Genomic DNA, 23387 nt, shown 5'->3' on the forward strand with positions numbered 1-23387 from the left:
TATTTCTTGCTAGCTCTTATATCTTAAATTAACCCATTTCTTTTATTTTGTATCATACCACAAGGCGCATGGTTTGTTACCTCTTACTTCTTGGACAGCTACATGGCGTCTCCCTGACTCCGCCTACTCTTCCTATATCTCTTCCAGCCTGGCTATATTCCGCCCTGCTATAGGCCAAAGCAGCTTCATTCATTAACCAATAAACGCAACACATATAGAGGAAGACATTCCACATCAGAAATAGGGTATCATGTAACCCAAGCTGGCCTTGAACTTGTTATGTAGCCATCACTGCCCTAGGACTTTTTATATTCCTGTCCCCACCTCCCGAGTGTTAGGATTACAGGTGTGAGCACTATCATGCCAAGCTTTAAAAAACATCTTTTATACAAGTAAATTTTTTTAAATTGGTATACTGTACTTCACATGGTATGTGTAAAAATGCCTCAGTCTAAGACAATTTACTACTTAACTGCACTCCAATGAAATATCTCAAATAAATTAATAGTCCTGAGGATGGAGAGATGGCTCAGTAGTTAAGGGGGCTTGTTGCATGCTCAATCATGAGTTTTGATCCTATCATTCACAAAAACCTGTAACTCTAGTTCTAAGAAATCATACACTATCTACTGGCCTCCAGGGGCACTAATACACACATAGGTATGAACACGAACATCTTTTAAAAAAAATACCTATAAAGACTCAATTACTGTACATCTGAAGATGTTTGGCAACGTTAACTACATTGAGTGGAAAAACAGAAGGTGATTTGGAAGAGAAATTCTAGTTACGGAATTAGGAGTTCATCAGTTAGCACAGAAGTTAACCAAATCATGATACAACTAAATAGGAAAAGATACTCATTTATGAGAAATATTTGTTACTTAAAAGGCTGAGTCAAAAGAATCTCTGGAGCTAAGGAGTTTGAGACTAGGTTAGACAAAGCAATGAAACGCTACCTCAAAAAGGTAAAAATAAATGCTATAGGGCTAGGATTTAACTCAATGGCAGAGTACTTGCCCAGCAATGGTGAGGCCCTGAGTTTCAACACATCTTTCAACACAGGCACATGCACACAATGCTGTCAAAGGCACTAAAACAAAAATAAAAGCCAAACTGCCAGTCATAGTGGAGCACCTTTAATCCCATCACCCAGAAGTAGATGCAGACAGATCTCTGAGTGTGAGGTCAGCCTAGTCTACATAGTGAGTTCCAGGTCAGCCAGAAAAAAACCTGGTCTCAAAACAAAAACTACTATTTCAGGTATAGTCAAACACACACACACACACACACACACACACACACACACACACACACACACATCAACTGCAAATATCTACTATTGACGTTTCTATCAACTAATTTTTAAAATGTTTGTTTGTTTGTTTACTGGAGCAGGCTAGCCTGGAATGTGTTATGCAGGCAAGAATAATCTAAGAATTCAGAGATCCACTTGTCTGCCTCCAGTGGGCTGTAATAAAGGTGCATAACATATCATCTGGCTCAATATTGATTTCTATTAAAACTCTGAGCCATGTTAGGGAATGGGATCACACTTAAGACAAATGTCAACAGAAAACAAAAAACAAGCAAAAACTTTGTGAGCTATTAATGATCTTTAAAGTTCATAATGCATGTAAAAACAATATTCCATTAATCTGAAACTAACTCAACAAAGGAACAATTATACTTGTATATGACCTGGTTCTTAAATTATATCTGATTTCATAAAAATAAAAGCCTGGCCCTTTGCCTGTTGTACTTAAAATGACTCCTTTGTTTCTCATATTATAAATTATCAGAATTACAAAAGACTAAGAGTATTAAAGTCTTACTTAGGGACTTTTAAATTAAGGGTTTTTCTGGTTTGGTTCTGTTTTTCAGGGCAGGGACTATGTAGACCATTCCAGCCTCTGCCTCCTGAGTGATGGAACTAAAAGCACAGGCTACTAAGCCTTGCCCCTTTTAACGTTTTTTGTTTTGTTTTTGGTTGTTGTTGTTAAAGCTAATGCTTAGTCAGGAATTGTGGGCAAACCTGGAATCCTAATACACAGGAAGATATGAATTCAAGGCCAGCCTAGGCTACACAGCAATGGTATCTCAAAACAAAGAAAAAACTCAATGGCCATCTGAGAGCAGAGACATGTGCCTAGAGTAGTCCCAACAAGGTTCGGGCCTAATACTTTCCAAAGACTGATGAAATTTTGCTCAAAAGTTAGGTATTTATTGTAAACTCTTACTAATCAAATATAAAAGGCTAGAAAAAAAATCAAACATATACAGTTTTATATACAGTGGGGATGCATTAGTGATTAGGCAGGTAACTAAAGAATAAAGAACTGAACTGGGCAGTGATGCCACACACCTTTAATCCCAGCATTTAGGAGGCAGAGGCAAGCAGGTAGACCTCTATGAATTTGAGGTCAGACTGGTCTACAGAGCAAGTTCCAGGACAGCCAAGGCTACACTAAAAAACAAACAAACAAACAAAAAAACCACCTGTCTCAAACAAACAAACAAAAAAAGAATGAAGGATTTTTTAAAATGATGTATTTACTTTTATTTTATGTGCATTGGTGTTTTGTCTGCATGCATGTCTGTGTGAGTGTCAGAGCCCCTGGAACTGAAATTACAGTTTTGAGCTACCATGTGGATGCTGGGAATTGAACCTAGGTCCTCTGAAAGAAAAAGATACCTGCTTTTTAACTGTGGTATAGCTTAGGAAAAAACAGCCATGCTCTAGTTTCCTGAGACAGAAAATAATAATAATACCAAACTATAACGTTCTTTAAAAAGAACAAAAACCAAAATGACTTCAAACTTGCTACATAGCTAAAGATTGCTCCTGTCTCCACTTCCTAAGTGCTAGGACTACGAGCATGTGTCACCAAGTCTGGTTTATCCAGTGTTGAGGCTTAAACCCAGAATTTCTAGGATGTTAGGCAACACTTTATCAACTGAGCAAAATCCTAAGCCAACAAATTCTTTTTGCTGTATAGCTGGTGGCTGTGGAGTACATAAACCCCAATTTCAGACCAAATATAATCAAGCAGTCGTAGCCTGCCCGCCTGCCCACCTTTAACCCACACATTCGTTTGAAGACTAAAAATGAGGATTAAAGAGACAAGATAAAAATAAATATATATATAAATAAATAAATGAAGAGACAAGATGGCATGCTCTAGAGAATTTAAGGTATAGTAAACACAAAAATTTACACATATTTCAGAGGCTTTCAACCTTAAATGTTTTTCAAAACTTTACCTAACTTTGATAAAAATGCAACTAGTTAATTTAGGCAAAGAGTAACTGCTACAATAAATAATAAATTCATACTCTGTGTGTGGTCTGACTGCAGAGACACTTGCTGAACTGGTACTGGGCTCCTCAGCAATTCCTCCACCATCCAAAAACATAGTGACGGCCATCTCCAGGTTGTTGTTACAAGCTTCAAGCATGTGTTTTCCTACACTTTCACTTGCACCTGAAAAAGCAAATGAACAGAAAAAAAGTTAAAAAATGACATCTTACATTCCAGCTCATGTTAAAACATGGAATCCCCAAAAAGATTAACTGTCTTCCCCCTTTAAAATGACTTGTACAAAACACATTTATTCACTCTGTCCTGTTGGCTGGCTAGAATAAATACCAGAGTTAGAAAACAACATAACAGTACCACAGCAGTAAGACAAGAGTACAAACAAGAACAAAAAAATGGCATTTCTTTTCTTTTTCAAGTATGTGTAGTTTTCTGTTTAAGACAGGTCTCATACTATAGCTCAACTCAGAAATCCTCCACCTCAGCCTCAAATACTAGTCTTACAAGAATAGCCACTACTACGCTTGGCTGGCTATTTGTCATTTGTTTGTATATTATGCGTGTGCGTATGCGTATACATGTATTTGCATGTGGGTGTACCATGGCACATGCATGGAGGTCAAAGGACAATATCTGGTACTGTTCCTTGCTTCTGTCTTGTCAGAGAAAGAGTATCTTACCTGCCACTACATACACAGGCTAGCGACCTAACAAGCTTTCAGGAGATTCTCTAGTGTCTCTTCTCACTGTAGAAACACTGGGGTTACAGATGTGTGCTACGGTGACTGGCTTTACATAGGGTTTGGGGATTTGAATTCAAATCCTCATGCTTGCATCTCCTCAGCTCTACTTGCAATTTCTTTAAATGGCTGAATTGACTAGTGTAGTAGCACATACAAACACTGGGGACTCAGAGACAGGTCTGTGAGTTTAAGACCAGCCTAGGGCTATACTGTAAAACCCCGTTTCAAAAATCAAAACCAAAAACAAACAAACAAAAAAATCAAGATAAGTGTATTATTTGTTAATAATAAAATGGAATAAAGAAAAATTAAAGACTACATTCTAGAAAGTTAGAAATATTGTTAGAAAGAATGCAACTCAACTAACATTTTCTCATCTACTCAAAAATTTTTTGAGGAGGGGCTAGGCTATGGCTCAAACTCAGAACACTTTTTTTTTTTTACAATGACTTGTTTTTTTTTTTAAGATTTATTAATTTATTATGTATGTATCCCTGCATGACAGAAGAGGGCACCAGACCTCATTACAGATGGTTGTGAGCCACCATGTGGTTGCTGGGAATTGAACTCAGGACCTTTGGAAGAGCAGGCAGTGCTCTTAACCACTGAGCCATCTCTCCAGCCCACTCAGAACACTTTTAACACTTTTTTTTTTTTTGGAGACAGGGTTTCTCTGTTGCTTTGGAGCCTGTCCTGGAACTCACTCTGTGGACAAAGTTGACCTTGAACTCACAGAGCTCCACCTCCCCCTGCCTCCCAAATGCTGAGATTAAAGGATTAAAGGCAAGTGTCACCAAGGCCTGGCCCCAGAAGATTTTTAATGTCAAACCAAGAGAAGCAAACAGAGACCGTTTTTTGTCAAGATATAAATATCTGGTAAGAAATGTCAACCTTTGCTATTTAAAACTGGTCCAAACAATCATTTGTAAATAAAGCCAGCACAATCTGTTGAGTAAAATGTAAATTGGTAAAGTCTTCTTAAAAAATAATTTTACATGTACTAGAAATTCCTTTTTTGACTCAGTTGTACAAACTTCTTGAATCAAATCAACATGAAATATTACATGCAACACATGTCCAGAAATATGTTCGTTCAGATTCAGTTAATGAAGCAAATTTTGAAACATAAAGCATTCTATACTAGTACAATGTGAACCGTAATATGTATTTGATTTAAATATTATACGGCCACTGCAAATCACCTTGAGCTTTCTATTTGAGTTAAGTTTTCTTTATCTGAATTATATCCCTTGGAATCTTGTTCTGTTGGTAGCAAATGCACTAAGATTTTTGTCTCAAAATGTCTATTGTGAAAGCATTTTACTGAGTATGCCATTTCAGGCTGACAGATGTTTTGTCTCAGTATACAAGGCAGAATTCCAATGTCCTCTGCTTTCTGTTGCTATAGCTGGGAAATCAGTTGTCAGATTAATGAAAATTATTTTTATAGCAGTTTGTTGGTTCTAGAACTTTTAAGGTTTCTGTCACTGGGCTGCCGTTTCCACTGTGACTTGTTAAAGCTAATCTTATTTATTTCTTGGGATTAACTGGATTTCTTTTCTTTTTTCTTTCATTCCTTTTTTTTTTTTTTTCCAAAACAGGGTTTCTGTGTTTGCCCTGCCTGTCCTGGAACTCCTTTTGTACACCAGATTGGCCTCACAGAAATCTGCTTGCTTCTGCCTCCTGAGTGCTGAGATTAAAGGCGTGTGTCACCACGACCCCGAACCATCTATTTTTTTAAAAGCTGCTTCTTTATATCTTCATGCTGCTTTCTCAGCAGTATCTTATTGTTTATTCCTTCTGAGATAGAGTTTGGCTCTGTAACCCAGGCTGGCCTCCTCCTTCCTCAGTCCCCCAGTCTTGGAATTACAGGCGCATGGCAGCTCATTTTGACTTGGTGGTATCTTCACTGCTATCTTCTAGTTCACATATTTTCTCTTTAGGTATATCAACTGATTTATCATTTAATCCTTTATTAAGTAGTTCTATTTTTTCCAAGTTCTTCATCTGATCATGTTTTAAAAAAGCCTCGGCTGGGCAGTGGTGGCGCACGCCTTTAATCCCAGCACTCGGGAGGCAGAGGCAGGTGGATCTCTGTGAGTTCGAGACCAGCCTGGTCTACAAGAGCTAGTTCCAGGACAGGCTCCAAAGCCACAGAGAAACCCTGTCTCGAAAAACCAAAAGAAAAAAAAGAAAAAAAGAAAAAAAAAAAAGAAAGCCTCAATTCACATTCCTACTTCAACCTTTAATTTCAATTATCTCTATTAATATGAAACATGTTACTACACTATAAACTTTCTGCAATCTCTAGGGATCACTATCTTATTTTTTCCTGGATCTCATTCATTATCCAATTTTTCTGTGTTATTTTAAAATTTTCATTGTGTATATATTGTTGAAAGATATTTGTTTGCTCTGACACTCTGAGACTGCCAATAAAGTTAAACTTGAACCAAGAGACAAAGTTAGTGATTTGAGCAGAATTAACCATAGAGGTTTTGGAAGACCCAAGATACAGATACATACAAGGAAGCAGTAATGAGGGGCTTGGAAAGATTTGTGGGGTCCTTTTGAATCGGAGAAGGGGAGAGAGGTGGTCACAGGCCGAATCTCTGATCAATATCTGACTCCCGAATTTTATTTAAAAATAGAACAAAAATGCCGGGCGGTGGTGGCGCACGCCTTTAATCCCAGCACTCGGGAGACAGAGGCAGGCGGATCTCTGTGAGTTCGAGGCCAGCCTGGTCTACAAGAGCTAGTTCCAGGACAGGAACCAAAAGCTACAGAGAAACCCTGTCTCGAAAAATCAAAAAAAAAGAAAATAGAACAAAATAAGCAAACACTTCCACGTGTGTGTATGAGGAGGTGGGTATGTGCACATGAATCCAGAGAGGGTATCAGATTCCTTCAAGTTGGTAGTTTTGAGTCAGTGTTTGTGCTTAAATCCTCTGCAAGAACAGTTTGTGCTCTTAACTGCTAAGCCACCTCTCTAGCTTTGTAATTTTTATTCTTTTAGTCACTTATTTGAATGTGTGTATCTGCTTAAGTGCATGTATGTGTGTGCAGTTGCACACATCTAAAAGCACAGAGGCCATTGCCATTATGTAGTGTCTTCCAACTTCCTAAAGCTGGAGTCCACGGCATTTGCAGGGAGCCCAGCTTGTTATATGGTGGTGAGATTAAAACTCTGGTCCTTAAGACTGCAGAGCAAGAGCTTTTAATCACTGAGGGATCTCTATGAGTTCGAGGCCAGCCTGGTCTACAGAGTGAGTTCCAAGACAGTCTCCAAAGCTACAGAAAAACCCTGTCTTGAAAAACCAAAGAGCTGATAGTTGGCTAGAAAGTTTTCCAAGACCACATGGGAAATATAACTGCAACAGGCCTTGTTAGACATCCTTCTCCATATGTGAGACCCCTTGCCAAGACTGATAGCAAAATGTCAACTTTCTTGAATGAACAGAAGTTCTTTTGGAGTCCTTTAAAAACTGGACTTTGTTTCTCAGGCTCCATTATACTATAAAAATAAGTTTAAAAAACAAGCAAACGAAAAATTTGAGCAGATTCCACAGGATGAAAGATTTTTAGGAAAGCTAGCTAACATCTGTGCCAGACACTGGTGGTACACAATTTTATAATACAAGCACTCGAAGGCAAAGGCAGGTGGATCTCTGTGAGCTAGAGGCCAGCTTGGTCTACAGAGTGAGTTCCAAGACAGCTAAGACTACACAAAGAAACTTTGTCTTGAAAAACAAAAGCAACAAAAAGCTAGCTAACATCTGCATTCCCAATGTAATTTCATTTTTAGTTTTTGACAGTACAGTGATGGATCATTAAAGATTTTTTAAAAAATTTTTTATATGTATGAATGTTTTGATTGCATATGTGTATATGCACCATATGCGTGCCTTGTGCACAAAATGGTCAGAAGAAGGCTTTAACCATCCTCTAAAACTGGAGTTAGACAGTAGTAAGTCAACATGTAGATGCTGGGAACAAACCCAGGTATTCTGGAAGTACAGTTAAATGTTCTTAATTGCCAGGCGGTGGTGGTGCACGCCTTTAATCCTAGCACTCGGAAGGCAGAGGCAGATCTCTGTGAGTTCGAGACCAGCCTGGTCTACAGAGCTAGTTCCAGGACAGGCTCCAAAGCCACAGAGAAAACCTATCTCAAAAAACAAAAAACAAACAAACAAAAAATGTTCTTAATTGATATGCCATCAATCCAGTTTCCAATATCACACATTTTATTCAGCATTTTTTCCTATGAAGAGGAATTATTCATAACATTGTACATTAGTCAAATGATGAAAAATGGAAGTATTACCTCTACCTCTAATGCTTTCATTCTCTACTATTACAACAACAACTACTACAACTACTACTGCTATAATTACTATACCAACTACTAACCACATACCCCCACACACACACATTTTTGAAACAGTCTCTCATTATGTAGCCTTGGATAGCTTGAAACTCACTGTGTAGGTCAGGTTGAACACATATTCAGAGATCCCTGTCTTAGTCTTTGATATTAAAGGTGTGTACCACACTTGGCTTTTATGTGTGCACCCATACTGTGCGTGTGTGCCTGTGTGTGTGTGTGTGTGTTTTAAAGACAGAGTCTCACTATGTAGCCCTGATGCGTTTAGAACCCATTATGTAAAACAGGCTAGCCTCAAATTCACAGAGAGCCTCCTGCCTCCTAAGTGCTATCATTAAAGGTGTGTACTATTCCTGGCCTTTCTCTATAACTTCAGTTACTACTACCTCAAAGGTTTTAATTAGTTCAAGTTCTTCACATTTTTTACTTAATTACTACAACAGGGCCCTAAAGGAACATCATTGTGCCGGGCGGTGGTGCACACCTTTAATCCCAGCAATCAGGAGATCAGGAGACAGGCAGATCTCTGTGAGTTTGAGGTCAGTCAGATCTACAGAGCTAGTTGTTCCAGACCATCCAAGGTTGCACAAAGAAACCCTGTCTTGAAAAACCAAAAAGGAAGAAAGAGGAAATTAATTTTTATTGAAGTTAATTTTAATTGAAAAACAAACACCTTTTATGAGGGAAGAGAAAACAAGATAAATATAAAATTATCTTTCATGTGGTATGACATGAAATACAATGGTCGTCGGTCCTATTTCCTAGCATATAATTTCAAAAATCCTTGGAATCCTCAAAATGTCATTTTAAGGAATGCAATTAGGGTTGACTGATGGCTGAAAGCTCATGGCAGCTTTCAAGATGAAAACTGATCACCTGAAACCAAGGCAGATTAAGTAATGATAGAAATATTAAAAGCTAATCACTCATACATATGCAATGAAATCTCCATAAAAACCAGAAATGACAGACTTCAGGGAGCTTCTCAAGACCCAAATGTGATAGCCGGGTGGTGGTAGTGCATGCCTTTAATCCCGGCACTCGGGAGGCAGAGGCAAGCGGATCTCTGTGAGTTCGAGGCCAGCCTGGTCTACAAGAGCTAGTTCCAGGACAGGAACCAAAAGCTACAGAGAAACCCGGTTTCGAAAAACAAAACAAAACAAAAGAACCAAATGTGAGGTTCTTAAAGGGTGGCACATCCACAAAGGGAGTGTAGAAGTTCCATGTTCTCCCATAACTTACTCTATACATCTAACCTTTGTAATATCCTTCATAATAATCTGGAAAACAAATATTTCTACAAGATCAGGAAAGCCTTGGAAACAGCAGGCTGGTAAATTTGAGAAGCTTTCTGAGACTCTCTAAGCTGAGTCCTACTACAGACGTGTCTCAAGAACACTGCTCTTGGTCATGCTTCTTTTTAAAGACATTTAAACAAAGCCGGGCGATGGTGGCGCACGCCTTTAATCCCAGCACTCGGGAGGCAGAGGCAGGCGGATCTCTGTGAGTTCGAGACCAGCCTGGTCTACAGAGCTAGTTCCAGGACAGGCTCCAAAGCCACAGAGAAACCCTGTCTCGAAAAACAAAACAAAACAAAACAAAAAAAAAAAAAACAAACAAAAAAAGAGATTTAAACAAGAGTGAATGTAGATTAATAAAAAGTGAGAAATAATACCTGAGAGTGGGGTTCCCAAGGAAAAACAGATATGCTTTTTTGAACTTTGTATTTATTTATGCCAACTCTATTTTTCACATTTTAAAACTTATCTTGATTTGTGTGAGGTGTGTGCGTGTCACAAACTTGCAGGCGTCAGTTCTCTCCAAGTGAGTCACAGGGATTGAGCTCAGATCATCAGTATTAGCGGTAAGTCATCTCACCAGTATCCTTGATATACTTTTTACACAGCAAAATAACTTGTGATTCTCTTCCATTTTCTTTTTGAGAAAAATCAGTCTCTCATGAGCTGTGTATAAGACAGATGTTATCAAGGAGGCTAAAGAAGGATTAAGGCTAACCTGCATTACAGAATGCAATTCCACTTCAAAAAGGAAGAGAACAAAAAAGAGAAGAAAAAGAAAAGAGAGAAGTTCAAGTGACAAAACTACCGCATACAAATTTTTACTGCCATCTTCTCACCACGCTCCTCCTCCAGAACTCCGAAGACTAAATAAATGTGAATAAAATGAGATAATATAAGCAAGGCATGGTGGTATAACCTATAATCCTAACACTTGGAAGGCAAATGTAGGATTATAAATTGAGGCAAGCCGGAGCTAGACAGTAATACCTTGTCTCAAAAAAAAAAAAAAAAAAAAAACAAATAAAAAAAGCAAAACGAGAAAGTTGTTAAGCCAATCCTCTTGCAAACTGTTAACACTTTGGACTGCCTACTGCCTATCCCCAAAAACTTTGGCTTGAAATTATGATAAAATATCCAACAATTTTCTTTACTCCGCCCCCCCCCCCCCCCGCCCGCCACGGGACAGGGTTTCTCTGTGTAACAATCCTGGTTGTCCACTACTACCTGGCAGAACTTCCAGCAATTTCTAAAGTGCCACTATACACACTTCTGCCATCAGGATATATTTGTGCAGCAGCACTGTCAGCATTGATTACAAAAATCAAAATATTGACCAACTCTGAAAAGCACTGAAGATGGTTTATATCCTATAGTATCAAATATTCATCCAAGAGTTCTATATGTAAAAAGTAAGCATATTACTATGCAAATTTGTTATAGTATTTATTAAATAGAAAAATTATACGTATACCAAAGAATTGTTGTACACCTTTAATCTCAACAGTGAGTTCAAGACTAGCCTGGTCCACATAGTAAATTCTAGGTCAGTCAGGGTTACACAATCTCAATAGTAATGATAAATAATTAAATTAAAATTTTTGTGCTGAGGACATAGGAGTACTTTCCTAGCAGGCACTAAGCCCTGAATTTGATACCTGGCACCACATAAAATTGGGCATGGTAACTGTGATGGTTTGAATGAGAATAGCTCCTATTGGCTCAGATATTTGAATGTTTGATCTCCAATTGGATAAAAATGTTTGGGATAAGCTTTGAGGTTTCAAAAGCCCACAATATACCCAGTTAGCTGTTTCCCAGTTGTCTCAAGATGCGTGAGCTCAACTTAGCTTCTGCTCTAGTACCAAAGCTGTCTGCCTGCCTGCTTGCCCCCAAGCTTGGCACCCTGATAATTATGAACTACACTAACCCTATGAAAATGCAAGTCCCAATAAATATTTTCCTTTTTTTTTTATTTTTTTAAGTAAGTTGCTTTGGTCATGATATCTCATCATAGCAATGGGAAAATAACTAAGAGAGTGACACAAATCTCAGCACTGGAAGGTTGGACCAGGAGGATCAGAAATTCAAGGACATACTCTGGGGGCTGGAGAGATGGCTCAGCGGTTAAGAGCATTGCCTGCTCTTCCAAAGGTCCTGAGTTCAATTCCCGGCAACCACATAGTGGCTCACAACCATCTGTAATGGGGTCTGGTGCCCTCTTCTGGCCTACAGGCATACATGTAGAGAGAATGTTGTAGACATAATAAATAAATAAATATAAAAAAAAAAGAAGGACATACTCTGTTATATGTAAGATTCAAAGTCAGCCTGGATTTACACAATTTATGTCTCACTACATAAATTTGATTTATTAGCAATAAATGTTTTATGTATATTACTTTACATACCTGTGTACCTAGGGCCTGGTTAAAAAAAAAAAACATCAAACTAAAAGGAGTCACCAGAAGCTAGAGATAGCTCAGTGGTTAGGAATATTTGCAGAGGCCCTGTATCCACACGGCAGTTCTCAACCATCTGTGGAACTCCAGTTCCAGGAGATCAGGTGTCTTCTTCAGACCTCCAAAAGCACCAGGCACACATGTATAGCACATACACATGCATGCAAGCAGGCAAAACACTCATGCACATAAAATAAATCTAGGATAAAAAGTTTTTAAAGGGGATGGAATTTAACCAGTGTAAAAAACCTAAGCCCTGGCAACAAACCAAAAAGAAACTGAAGTGCCTGCGGATGTAGAGATACATTTAATCCCAGCACTTGGGAGGCAGAGGTAGACAGGTGAAATCTATGAGTTCGAGGCCAGTCTGGTATCCATGGCGAGTTCCAGGACAGCCATGAATACACAGAGAAACCCTGTCTCAAAACAAACAAACAATAAAGAACAATAAAAAAGTTAGAATCTATTTTAAAAAAAACTGTATGCCTAGCCTCTATAGTCAAATGAGAAAACATTCTGCTTATTCCTTTCATCATGTAGGCAAAAGGATCCTCAGATAAACTTAGTTCTAAATCCTAGACATGTCATCCACTCATTGTACGATTAGGTAACTTACTAATTTCTCTAAGATTTAGTTCTCTGTTATAAGATGGAAATATTACCAATGTCATGAGCTAAGTGATTAAGAAAATGCACGTGAGTAGCTGGAGAGATGGCTGGTTAAGAGCACTTGTTGCTCTTGTAGATGACCTGGGTTCAGTTCCCCATACCCACAATGTGGCTCACAACCATGGCTAACTCTAGTCCCAGGGGCTCTAATGCTCTCTTCTGACCTCCACAGGTAGGTACCAAGCATGTGTGTAGTGCAGAGTAGTACATTCAGGTAAACACTAATACAAATAAAAGTAAAATAATTAGGGCTGGAGAGATGGCTTAGTGGTTAAGAGCATTGCCTGCTCTTCCAAAGGTCCTGAGTTCAATTCCCAGCAACTACATGGTGGCTTACCACCATCTATAATGAGGTCTGGTGCCCTCTTCTGGCCTGCAGGCATACACACAGACAGAATATTGCATATATAATAAATAATAAATATAAAAAGTAAAATAAATATATCTAAAATTAAAGAAAAGGAAAAGAAAATGCACATAAGGGCATGGGGTCAGTGGCAGAATACTGGCCTGGCATGTATGAAGTCCTACATTTGACCTCCAGCAAAGGACAGGAGGGTGAGCAAAACCAAAGGCTTCTCCTGCTCCATCTATCTCCTCAGCACTAGCATTGCCACTTTGTAGACAGGTCTGTCTCTCCAGCCCAGCTCAGTTCTTAACCAGCAAACAGCTGGGTGTTACTAAATGTAACATCCAGGTTGCATGGCGCTAAAGCTATATGTAAATGACCAATGAATAACATACAGAGTATACAATGTATATATTTATATATACCACTTAAGGAGAACCATTTGGTCATATAGTATACAGGCCAAATTGGGTCTCAGTTTTCTTTCTCTTATCTGATACTATGAATGTGTACTTCCCTTATGTTATATACTCATTTAGAAAATAACAGGAAGCTGGGCACGCCTTTAATCCCAGCACTCCGGAAACAGAGGCAGATCCTGTTGTGAGTTCAAGGCCAGCCTGGTCTACAGAGCTCATTCCAAGACAGCTAGGGCTATACAGAGAAACACTGTCCTGAAAAACGAAAAAGAAAGAAAGAAAGAAACAAACAAACAAACAAGAATGCTGGGCATGGTGGCCATGCCTTTAAGGCAAGTCCATCTCTTTGAGTTCAAGGCCAGTCAGCTCATTCCAGATCAACCAGGACCATGTGGGGAGGTCTCAAAAAACAAAACAAAACCAAGACTGAAAAAGGTAGTGTGCATTGAGTTGGTTAAACTATTAAAAAGTGAGGAGGAGGTATGATGCACACTTTTTTGTTTGTTTGTTTGTTTGTGACAGGGTTTTTCTGTAGCTTTGGAGCCTGTCCTGGAACTAGCTCTTGTAGACCAGGCTGGCCTCGAACTCAGAGATCCAACTACCTCTGCCTCCCAAGTGCTGGGATTAAAGCCGTGCTGGGATTAAAGGCGTGTACCACCACTGCCCCGCCAGATGCACACTTATAATACAGCCCCTTGGGAGGCTGAGGCAGGAAGACTGCAGCATGGGCTACAAGGTGAAACCCCATTTCAAAACAAGAGTAGAGAAGAGGAAGAGGAGGAGGAAGAAGGCACTTTACTTAAAAAAAAAACCATCATAGCCATCCCTTCTAGTACATCAGTCCTTCTTTGTTAGTATGTCCTTTTAGAAACAGAAGACCTCTGAAAGATAATTAAGGGTCCCAGTTGCTGGGGGAACACTAGGATCACAGGTAAGAGCCACCATATCAAACAAACATCTAGAAATACTCCAAGTTTTTAGTTAACAGAAGTCTGGTGTAGGAGGGTCTTCGTTCTATGTGTTGCTTTCATTGGTTAAATAAAGAGACTGCCTTGGCCTTCTGATAGGACAGCAGCTTAGATAGGCGGAGTAGACAGAACAGAATGCTGGGAGAAAGGAGGCAGAGTCAGAGAGCCACCCACCATGAAGCTGCCAGGTCAGACATGCTGTCTCTTTCCCGGTAAACCAGTCACATGGTGACATACAGATTATTAGAAATGAGTTGAATCAAAATGTGAGAGTTAGCCAATAAGAGGCTAGAGCTAATGGGCTAGGCAGCAATTTAATTAATACAGATCTCCGTGTGGTTATTTTGGGCATAAGTAAGCCAGGTACCGGAACGCAGCCCCCTTCTCACATATAACAGAAGTCCATTTTTGTAGTAGTCATAAGTAAGAGGTAGTATACTATCATCCATGGAAAGATGCTGGGCTGTTATGATAGACTGAAAAAAATGCCCCTAAAACCTACACACACCTCCATTTCAGGCTTTTAGCCTCAAGAATTATAAAAATAAAGCCAGGCAAAAGAATAATCATAAATGGTATACAACTTATCAATAACAGAAATGAACCACTGAAATGAACAAGTGGTGGCACCTGCTTTTAATCCCAGCACTCAAGAGGCAGAGGCAGGTAGATCTCCGTGAGTTCAAGGTTAGCATGGTATAATGAGTTCCAGGACAGTCAAGGCTACAAAGAGAAATTGTCTAGAAAATAAAAAACAAACAAAAAAGAACTATAAAAATTAAGGTATGTTTAACCAATTTATACTTCTGAAATATTTGTAGTAGTTTGTTAACCAAAGGAAAGCAGTTAGTTAAGTCTTTTGTAATAGATCCAACAGTTCAGCGCCACTAGAAATTCATACATCAAATCCCAATAGAAGGCTCCTCCTCAAATAAGAAAGTAGGAAGGAGGAAGGATTAACTGAAAGGGGATGGAGTGGATGGAAAGAATGGAGGGAATGATGAGGAGCTATGTGATATAAGGGTAGTGAAACAAACTTAGTGAAGTCTTCAGTTTCAAGACCTAATAATAATTTTTGGTGAATCAGCTGTAAAAATTCACTCTTATTATTTACAACAAAAATCATGCTTTCCAATGAGACTAATAAAATAAACTTGAAGATTTAAAACATCAATAAACTTATTGAGATCCTAGTATTATAAATAGCAGCAAAATAGCCTAATTTCACTCAGGAGTCTATAATCTAGGGTACAAATTATATCCTAAAGCTTGCCACCACATATACCTTTTTCTTATTTATCCCCTAATCCTTCCAATGTTTAAGGTTGCTAATAACAAAACAGGGCATGACTTAACCTTGTCTGGGGGGGGGCATAGTTTTTGATAAGTGATTTCCTTGATGCTTGCTGTCTCTTAGTTTTTTACACCGTTTCTCCATCTATGAGGAAACATCTCCAAATCTATCATGTAGTCTAGTTCATGTCTCTACCACAGCTGGTAGAATCAAGGATTATTCCAAATGAATAGTTCTTATGACAATTTGCTGTGTTACTTTTAGTGCTAATAAAGGACTTAATTACCACTGAGGAACCAAAGTGTAACAATCTATCAATATTGAAGAAAACTATAGGACACGGTTGCTCACATCTTTAATCCCAGCTTTCAGGATGCAAAGGAAAGAAGACAGAATTTGAGGTGAGCCTGGGCTATAACAGTGAAACCTTGTCTTAAAAACAAAAACAAAACCACGGCGCTTTAGTCCCAGCTCCCAGCACTCTGGAGATAGAGGCAGGTAGATCTCTGTGAGTTCAAGGCCAGCCTGGTCTATAGAGTGAGTTCCAGGACAGACAGGGCTGAACAGAGAAACCATCACCAGCCTAGAGAGGTTATTTTTTGGTTCCAAGTTCACCCCAGCAAAAGTTTAAAAAAAAAAAAAAGACAGACAGATAATCAGTGAAAATGAAAGTGGGTGATGGCTGTGAGAAACTGAATCTTAACAATTTAAACCTTACCCTCACCAGTGTTCAATCCTGAAGCATTTCAACTTCGGTACAAAGCTTTTGTTCATTGTTTTGTTTTAAGATGAGATCTCATTATGTAGTCCAGGCTAGCTAGACTCCCAAGTTCTAGATTATAGATAACATCACGATACTGGTTAAAACATTTTTTTAAATGTATATACCAGCTCTTTCTGCCATCTTATGCCTGTGGAGGTCTGCTGGGAACATGACTTCTAAAAGGAAAATATATCTAGAAGGCTGTGGTCCAAGGCCATTTTTGTTGGCTATAAATCTTGGGAACCAAAGAGGGCACATAGCTATTTATATACATATATTTGGTTTTTCGAGACAGGGTTTCTCTGTAGCTTTGGTGCCTGTCCCGGAACTAGCTCTTGTAGACCAGGCTGGCCTCGAACTCCCAGAGATCCGCCTGTCTCTGCCTCCAGAGTGCTGGGATTAAAGGCGTGCGCCACCACTGCCCGGCTCACATAGCTATTCTTGAAGGTGTTTATGCCCGAGATGAAATTGACTTCTACTTGAGCAAGAGATGCACTTATGCAAATAAAGCAAAAACACAATATTAAGAATTCTGGAGGCAAACCAAACAAAACCAGAGTAACCTGGGGAAAGGTAAGTCAGGCCTGTGAACCAGGGGCATGGTTCTCACCAAACTCTGAAGCAACCTTCTTGCAAAGGCCACTGGACAAATAATCTGTAATGCTGTACCCCTCCCAGTTTTGAACTAATAAAAGGTAAATAAATAAAAGTGGATTTTTTTGCTATTGTTAAAAAAAAAAGTATGCACTAAAACTGCACTTAGTAAGTATAGGGAAAAGAAAAAGTTAATCCTTCACTGCACCAAGGAGCAGAACTCCAGTAATAGAAGGTAACTCCATGGGAACTTAAAGAATGAGATCCTAACCTCTCTTCCCTGTTCTGCAATTACCCTGACCAGAGATACCCAGTGTACAAATAATGGCTAAGAGAGCTTTTGCTATCTGACAAAGCATTGTCTTCTGAATCCAACAAAAGTTGGGGCATGAGAGGTTTATGAATGGTATGTAAAAATATCTATAACAACAATCACTAGGGAAATGCAAATTAAACCCACAACTGTATTACTCTTATTACATACTTACAAAAAAGGCTTTAAACAAAGTCTCAAATAACAAGTGCTGACAAGAATGCAGAGAACTGGAACTCTCCTGAACTGCTTAGGGGAATGCAAAATGGCATGGTAGCTTTTGGGAAACAATTTGGCAGCATCTTATATTTATTCATGTATTATATGATCTACTAAGTAAACCTGTAGGAATTTGTGTAAAGTGTGATAGTTAATCTTCATTGCTAATTTGATTGGATTCAGAATCGCCTAGGAGACACACCTCTAGGTATCTTTGATGGCATCTCCAGAGAAGTTAACTGAGGAGGAAAACATAGCCTAAATGTAGGTAGTACCATCCCAGGGCTGGGGTCCTGGACTAAATAAATTAGAAAAGCGAGTACTGAGGATCCATCTCTAATTTGTACTAGTCCCAATAGACTATACCATCAGATTATGAGCCAAAAACAGACCCTCCTTTTTAGTGGCTTTTGTCAGGTACTCTAGCACAGCAAGGAGGAAAGGAATAAATAAGACCAAGACCAAAATATGCATTGTGCTTCTGCAGTGCTTTTAGAAGCTTTATTTGTAAATTTTCTCAAGGAATCGAGTATATCCCCTCTTTTTTCTTTTTAAGATTTATTTACTTATTATGTATACACTGTTCTGTCTGCACGTATCCCTGCAGGCCAGAAGATACCAGATCTTATTACAAGTGGTTGTGAGCCACCTTGTAGTTGCTGGGAATTGAACTTAGGACCTCTCGAAGAACAGTCAGTGCTCTTAACCACTGATATTACAAAATGTGAATGAATTTCAAATGTAATGCACTAAGAAGCCATACTCTAAAGACTTCAATAACATAATTCCATTTACGACATTCTGGAAAACAAAAAATTAAAACAAATTAGGCTACAAGTATAGAAGCAACTACAAGGGAGCAAAGGAACTATTCTGCAATTTTCCTTTCTTCTTAAGAATCTTATTTTTGGGGAATGAAGAGATGGCTTAGTGGTTACAAGCCCTGGTTGCTCTTCCCGAGGACCTAGGTTCAAATCCCAGCACCCACACGGCGTTCACAACCATTTGTAGTCCAGTTCCAAGAGACCCATCCAATATGCATCTCTGATCTCTACGGACACGCATACATGCACACAAATAAGTGTGTGTTCATGCCCACGCATGTGGAAGTCAGAGGACAGAGGAAGTCAGGTCTCCTTCTACCATATGGGTCCTTGGATCAAACTCAGGTGATCAAGGTTGGTGGCAAGTGTTTTTATCCATTGAGCCATTTTTTTTTAAAAAAAAAAAATCTTACTTTATTGTGTAGGCTGGTTTTGAACTCTTGCCCTCAACCAATCCTCCTACCTTGAGGTTTGACAGTAGTTAGGACACTACTAGTAGGTGAGTGCACAACACCATACCCAGTTTGTCCTGCATCTTGATGGATCAGTTACAAAATTTATGCATTTACAAAAACGTACGGAATAGGCCAGCAAGATGGCTCATTTAATCCTTTATTAAGTAGTTCTATTTTTTCCAAGTTCTTCATCTGATCATGTTTTAAAAAAGCCTCGGCTGGGCAGTGGTGGCGCACGCCTTTAATCCCAGCACTCGGGAGGCAGAGGCAGGCGGATCTCTGTGAGTTTGAGACCAGCCTGGTCTACAAGAGCTAGTTCTAGGACAGGCTCCAAAAACCACAGAGAAACCCTGTCTCGAAAAACCAAACAAAACAAAACAAAAACAACAACAACAAAAAGATCTGCCTGTCTGTCTCCCCATCCCTGAGATAACAAGCATGCCCACTTTTTTACCTAGGTCCTAGATTATGAGGATGAAACTCAGTTCCTCATGGGTTTTCACAAATGAGCTATCTCCCAACCTCTGTTTGTTTGTTCTATTTGAGCCAAAGTCTCACTACATAATCCTGGATGGTGTGGTGCTGAGCCCCAAGTGGCTACAAGCTAGCAGCAATCTTCCTACTTCAGCTCTTCAGAATGCTGGATTATAGGCATGCAACCCATTTCCAGTACAACCCCATGATTGTTGTTTTCCTGCAGTGCTTATCTGATGCTGCTAACTTTATAACTACAACTCTGGTTTAGTCTTCTCTGTACTTACTCTATAGTTTCCCCGGGGGTTTTTGCTTCAGCTTTATGCCCTAGAGCCTACATTTCCTCACACTCTGCTCTCCTTTAAAAGTCATTCTTGTCGGTGGGTTGTGGCCCACACCTTTATTTCCAGCACTTGGGAGACAGAGGCAAGCAGACCTCTGTGAGTTTGAGGCCAGCCTGGTTTGCAGCGCTAGTTCCAAGACAGATTCCAAAACTACACAGAAATATCCTGTCTCGAAAAATTAAAGTCATTCTTGTTTTATTTATATCACTATCAACCACCAATATGGCGATCTGTCTTCTTTATATCCCCAAATATTCACTGACTTACTAAACAGCCCCATTTGAAATACCTAATGACAGCCCCTACTTAACGAAAACTGAACCTATCCTCTTCCCAAACCTCTTCTACAATCTCATACCTTCCTGAACAGTACTGTTATACATCTTGAGGTCCAAACCAAATCTTAAACCACATTCTGATTTCTCAGATTTCTTTATCTTGTGAAGTTTACTTTTCTCTGCTTCCTTGCTGCAGAATTTCTTGCATTAATTAACCCAATAGGTGCCTGAAGAATCTCTTCTCCTTTGTAGCTAAAAAACTCTTTCTTTAAAAAAAAAAAACCAAACCCCGACTGGGCGGTGGTGGCGCACGCCTTTAATCCCAGCACTCGGGAGGCAGAGGCAGGTGGATCTCTATGAGTTCAAGGCCAGCCTGGTCTAAAAGAGCTAGTTCAGGACAGGCTCCAAAGTACAGAGAAACCCTGTCTCGAAAAACCAAACCAAACCAAACCAACAAACAAAAAACCCAAACACACAATAAAGCCAAGAATCTCTAAAATGGCTATAAGGAAGGCTCTTTCAGCTGCCCTCAGTGCATCTCTCACCAACTCCCTAGCCCTATTGTCTCTTCTCTCACTGTATGCCCACCCTTTCATCTCCAAACCCTTGCACACATTTTTCCTGTCATAAATGTCTTCCGAGTTCAGACAGAAAATTCTTCTGGGAAATCTCTATCTCCTCCTATGTTCTCACATTAGTTGTTTGATTGGTTTTCTTTTTGGCTTTGACACTAAGTGTCACCCTGTAACCATGGCGGGCCTGGCACTCAGACCCACCTGCCTCAGTTTCCAAGTGCCAAGATTAAAGACATGGAACACCATGCCTGGTGCCTGAAACTTCATTACCATCTTTTGAAACAGTTACTAAAGTTCCAAGGGTTTTTCTTTAATATCTAGATCACAGTAACATTTCCTTACATAATGCTCTCAAATACAGTTAAACATCAATTCAAGAGAAATATACAGAAAACAGGAATGGAAATTAACCACAAAGCCAAATACTACGCACATCAATATTTCAAATGTTTTTTTGTTGTTTTTTTTTTCCGAGACAGGGTTTCTCTGTAGCTTTGGTGCCTGTCCCAGAACTAGCTCTTGTAGACCAGGCTGGCCTCGAACTTGCAGAGATCCGCCTGCCTCTGCCTCCCGAGTGCTGGGATTAAAGGCAAGCACCACCACCGCCAGGCTTTATCCTTATTTTTTGATTGCTAATTTATCTTCACTTTTTCTTTGTTTTTTGACTTGTTGGTTTTCTCTATGAGACTCACTACATTTTTCTATGCAAACAATGCAGCAGTATTAACTTGTATACAGACCTATTTCTTTCCATAATGTTGGTTTGGTTAGACACTGGGAAATCCACATATTATAAGTACAATAATCTGACCACAAAACTTAACAATATTTTCAGTTTTACCTTTTCACCTCAATTTTATTACAAATCTTATTTTACTAACTTTGACATATTTCATGCGACGAGACAAAAAAACAATGCATCAACCATCTAATTATCGTTGCAGAGCAAAACATATAAGTAGCTTCAATTATAAAACTGCAAACAACGTGTATTGGTTAAAATACCATGCTTTACCGATCTGACACGTCAAATTCAAGAACACAAAGTAGAAAAAAAAACTCCACATCTAACACATTATTACCAAAGAAAAGCTAGCCCTGCTGAGAGCGGGAACTAACTTTCTGACCTCTTTTCAAAATGACAAACTAGAACAGCAAAATCACACTCGGGCACATGGAGTACTCCTCTCTCAAATCACTCCACAGAGAACTTCATCATTTGCTCCGCCCTCTAATAACTCATGCAAAAAAAGTTGAGCACCCTCAGAGAGAAACAAGACACGGCGCATTCATAGAATGGCTTAGATCCTTTCCTCGGGGCTAAGAAAACCTGCGTCTGTCCTTCGTCGGGGTCCGAAAGAAAAGAAAAACCTAGGCCTAAGGTTTCGCGGATACTGACATCCAGAAGCAGATTTCTCGGCCAGAAGTTTCTGCCGCCATCCCTATTTTACCAGCAAAGGCTCGGGCGCCATCGTCTCGATCTTTGATTTTATTATGAGGATGTGGGAAAGGCTACCCAGGATTACGCTAGGCCTCCCCCCCATTAAGCTTAGGGGTACCCCTCATCCCTATCCTAAACCCTCCGTCCCTAACTCCTCCGCACCCCTAGTTCCTGGCGGCAAGTCCCCCGGGATGTGTAGAGGCGCGGCGGAACCCACCGGCCTCGCCGTTAAAGCGAGAAGGCCCTCGCACGCCAGGGCCACCGCCAAGGCTCCGGGGGGCCCAGCGAGGGGAAGGGCAGGCAGGGGCGGAGGGACGATGACCTGGCCGGGAGGAGAGGACGGCGTGAGGGGACCCATTGCACCCCCTTGTCCGAGGGCCGCACGGCACCCCGAGAAGGGGATGAAGGAGGAAGAGGGCGGTGGCCCGGGTGCGGCCCCCTACTCCTCCCGCCCGCAGGTCCCTGATGGCGGGGACCGCGAGCTCGGCCCATCCCCTGCTCCGGGCTGGCAGGGGGCGTGGGGGCCTGTCTGGGAACTGAGCGGAGATCGAATCGAGGGATCCCGGGCCGCGCGCGGGGGGGAAGCTGCCTCCCGCCTGAACCGCAGACCCCGGACGCTGTCCTCGCCTGTTCCTCAGGAGAGAGGACAGGAGCTCAGGGGAAAGCCCGAGGGAGGAAGGCATGAAGGTGAGGGGAAGCCGGGGGCCAGCCCCGACAGCCTCTCGGTCCCCCAACGCTTCACCTTCCGGTAGCCGCGTCCCTTACCGGTGATGGCCATGAACTGCTGAATTAACCCCTTCAGCGCCGACGACGCCGCGGAGCCCCCGTGGGCAGCCATCTTACCGCCGCCGCCGCCGCCGCGGAACAACAACACAGACACACACACGGCCGTCCCTCCCCCACACCGTTGCGTGCTGCGCGCAGGCGCCCTGGCAGGCCCAAAGCTCCGCCCCCTCCCGCTTGCGGGCGGCTCGCGCAGGCGTGATCTCCGCCAGCCGCCGCGCGAACAACTGTGGTGGTGTGACTCCCGCGTTGCTTCCTTGCTAGGCTCTCCTAGTCCTTTGAAACCTTTGATGGCTTCCTCCAGCTCCGAAGGTATCCACCTAAATACCGTGTGTGAAGCCTAGTGTCTGAAAGAAACTTCAGAACTGAAATACCAAAACCTTCATGCAATACGCAGGGCTTCACATATAGTAGGTATT

General features: G+C 40.6%; 1 protein-coding gene across 2 annotated transcripts in view; it reads right to left on the reverse strand.

Moving 5' to 3' along the window:
* The window catches only part of Ubxn7 (UBX domain protein 7), a 60326-nt gene extending 37225 nt beyond the window's left edge, over positions 1-23101 (reverse strand). Inside the window, exons 1-2 of one of the 2 annotated variants that reach the window (XM_075966849.1) lie at positions 22951-23101; positions 3337-3484 (exon numbers count right to left, since the gene is read on the reverse strand). In XM_075966849.1, coding sequence (XP_075822964.1) covers positions 3337-3484; positions 22951-23023 — 221 coding nt within the window. In that variant the 5' untranslated portion in view covers positions 23024-23101. The remainder of the gene's footprint in view (positions 1-3336; positions 3485-22950) is intronic. The other variant, XM_075966858.1, reaches the window with a different exon arrangement.
* Positions 23102-23387: the final 286 nt, after the last annotated feature.

This window comes from Microtus pennsylvanicus, chromosome 1 (genome assembly GCF_037038515.1).
Source record: "Microtus pennsylvanicus isolate mMicPen1 chromosome 1, mMicPen1.hap1, whole genome shotgun sequence".
Lineage (NCBI taxonomy): Eukaryota > Metazoa > Chordata > Mammalia > Rodentia > Cricetidae > Microtus > Microtus pennsylvanicus.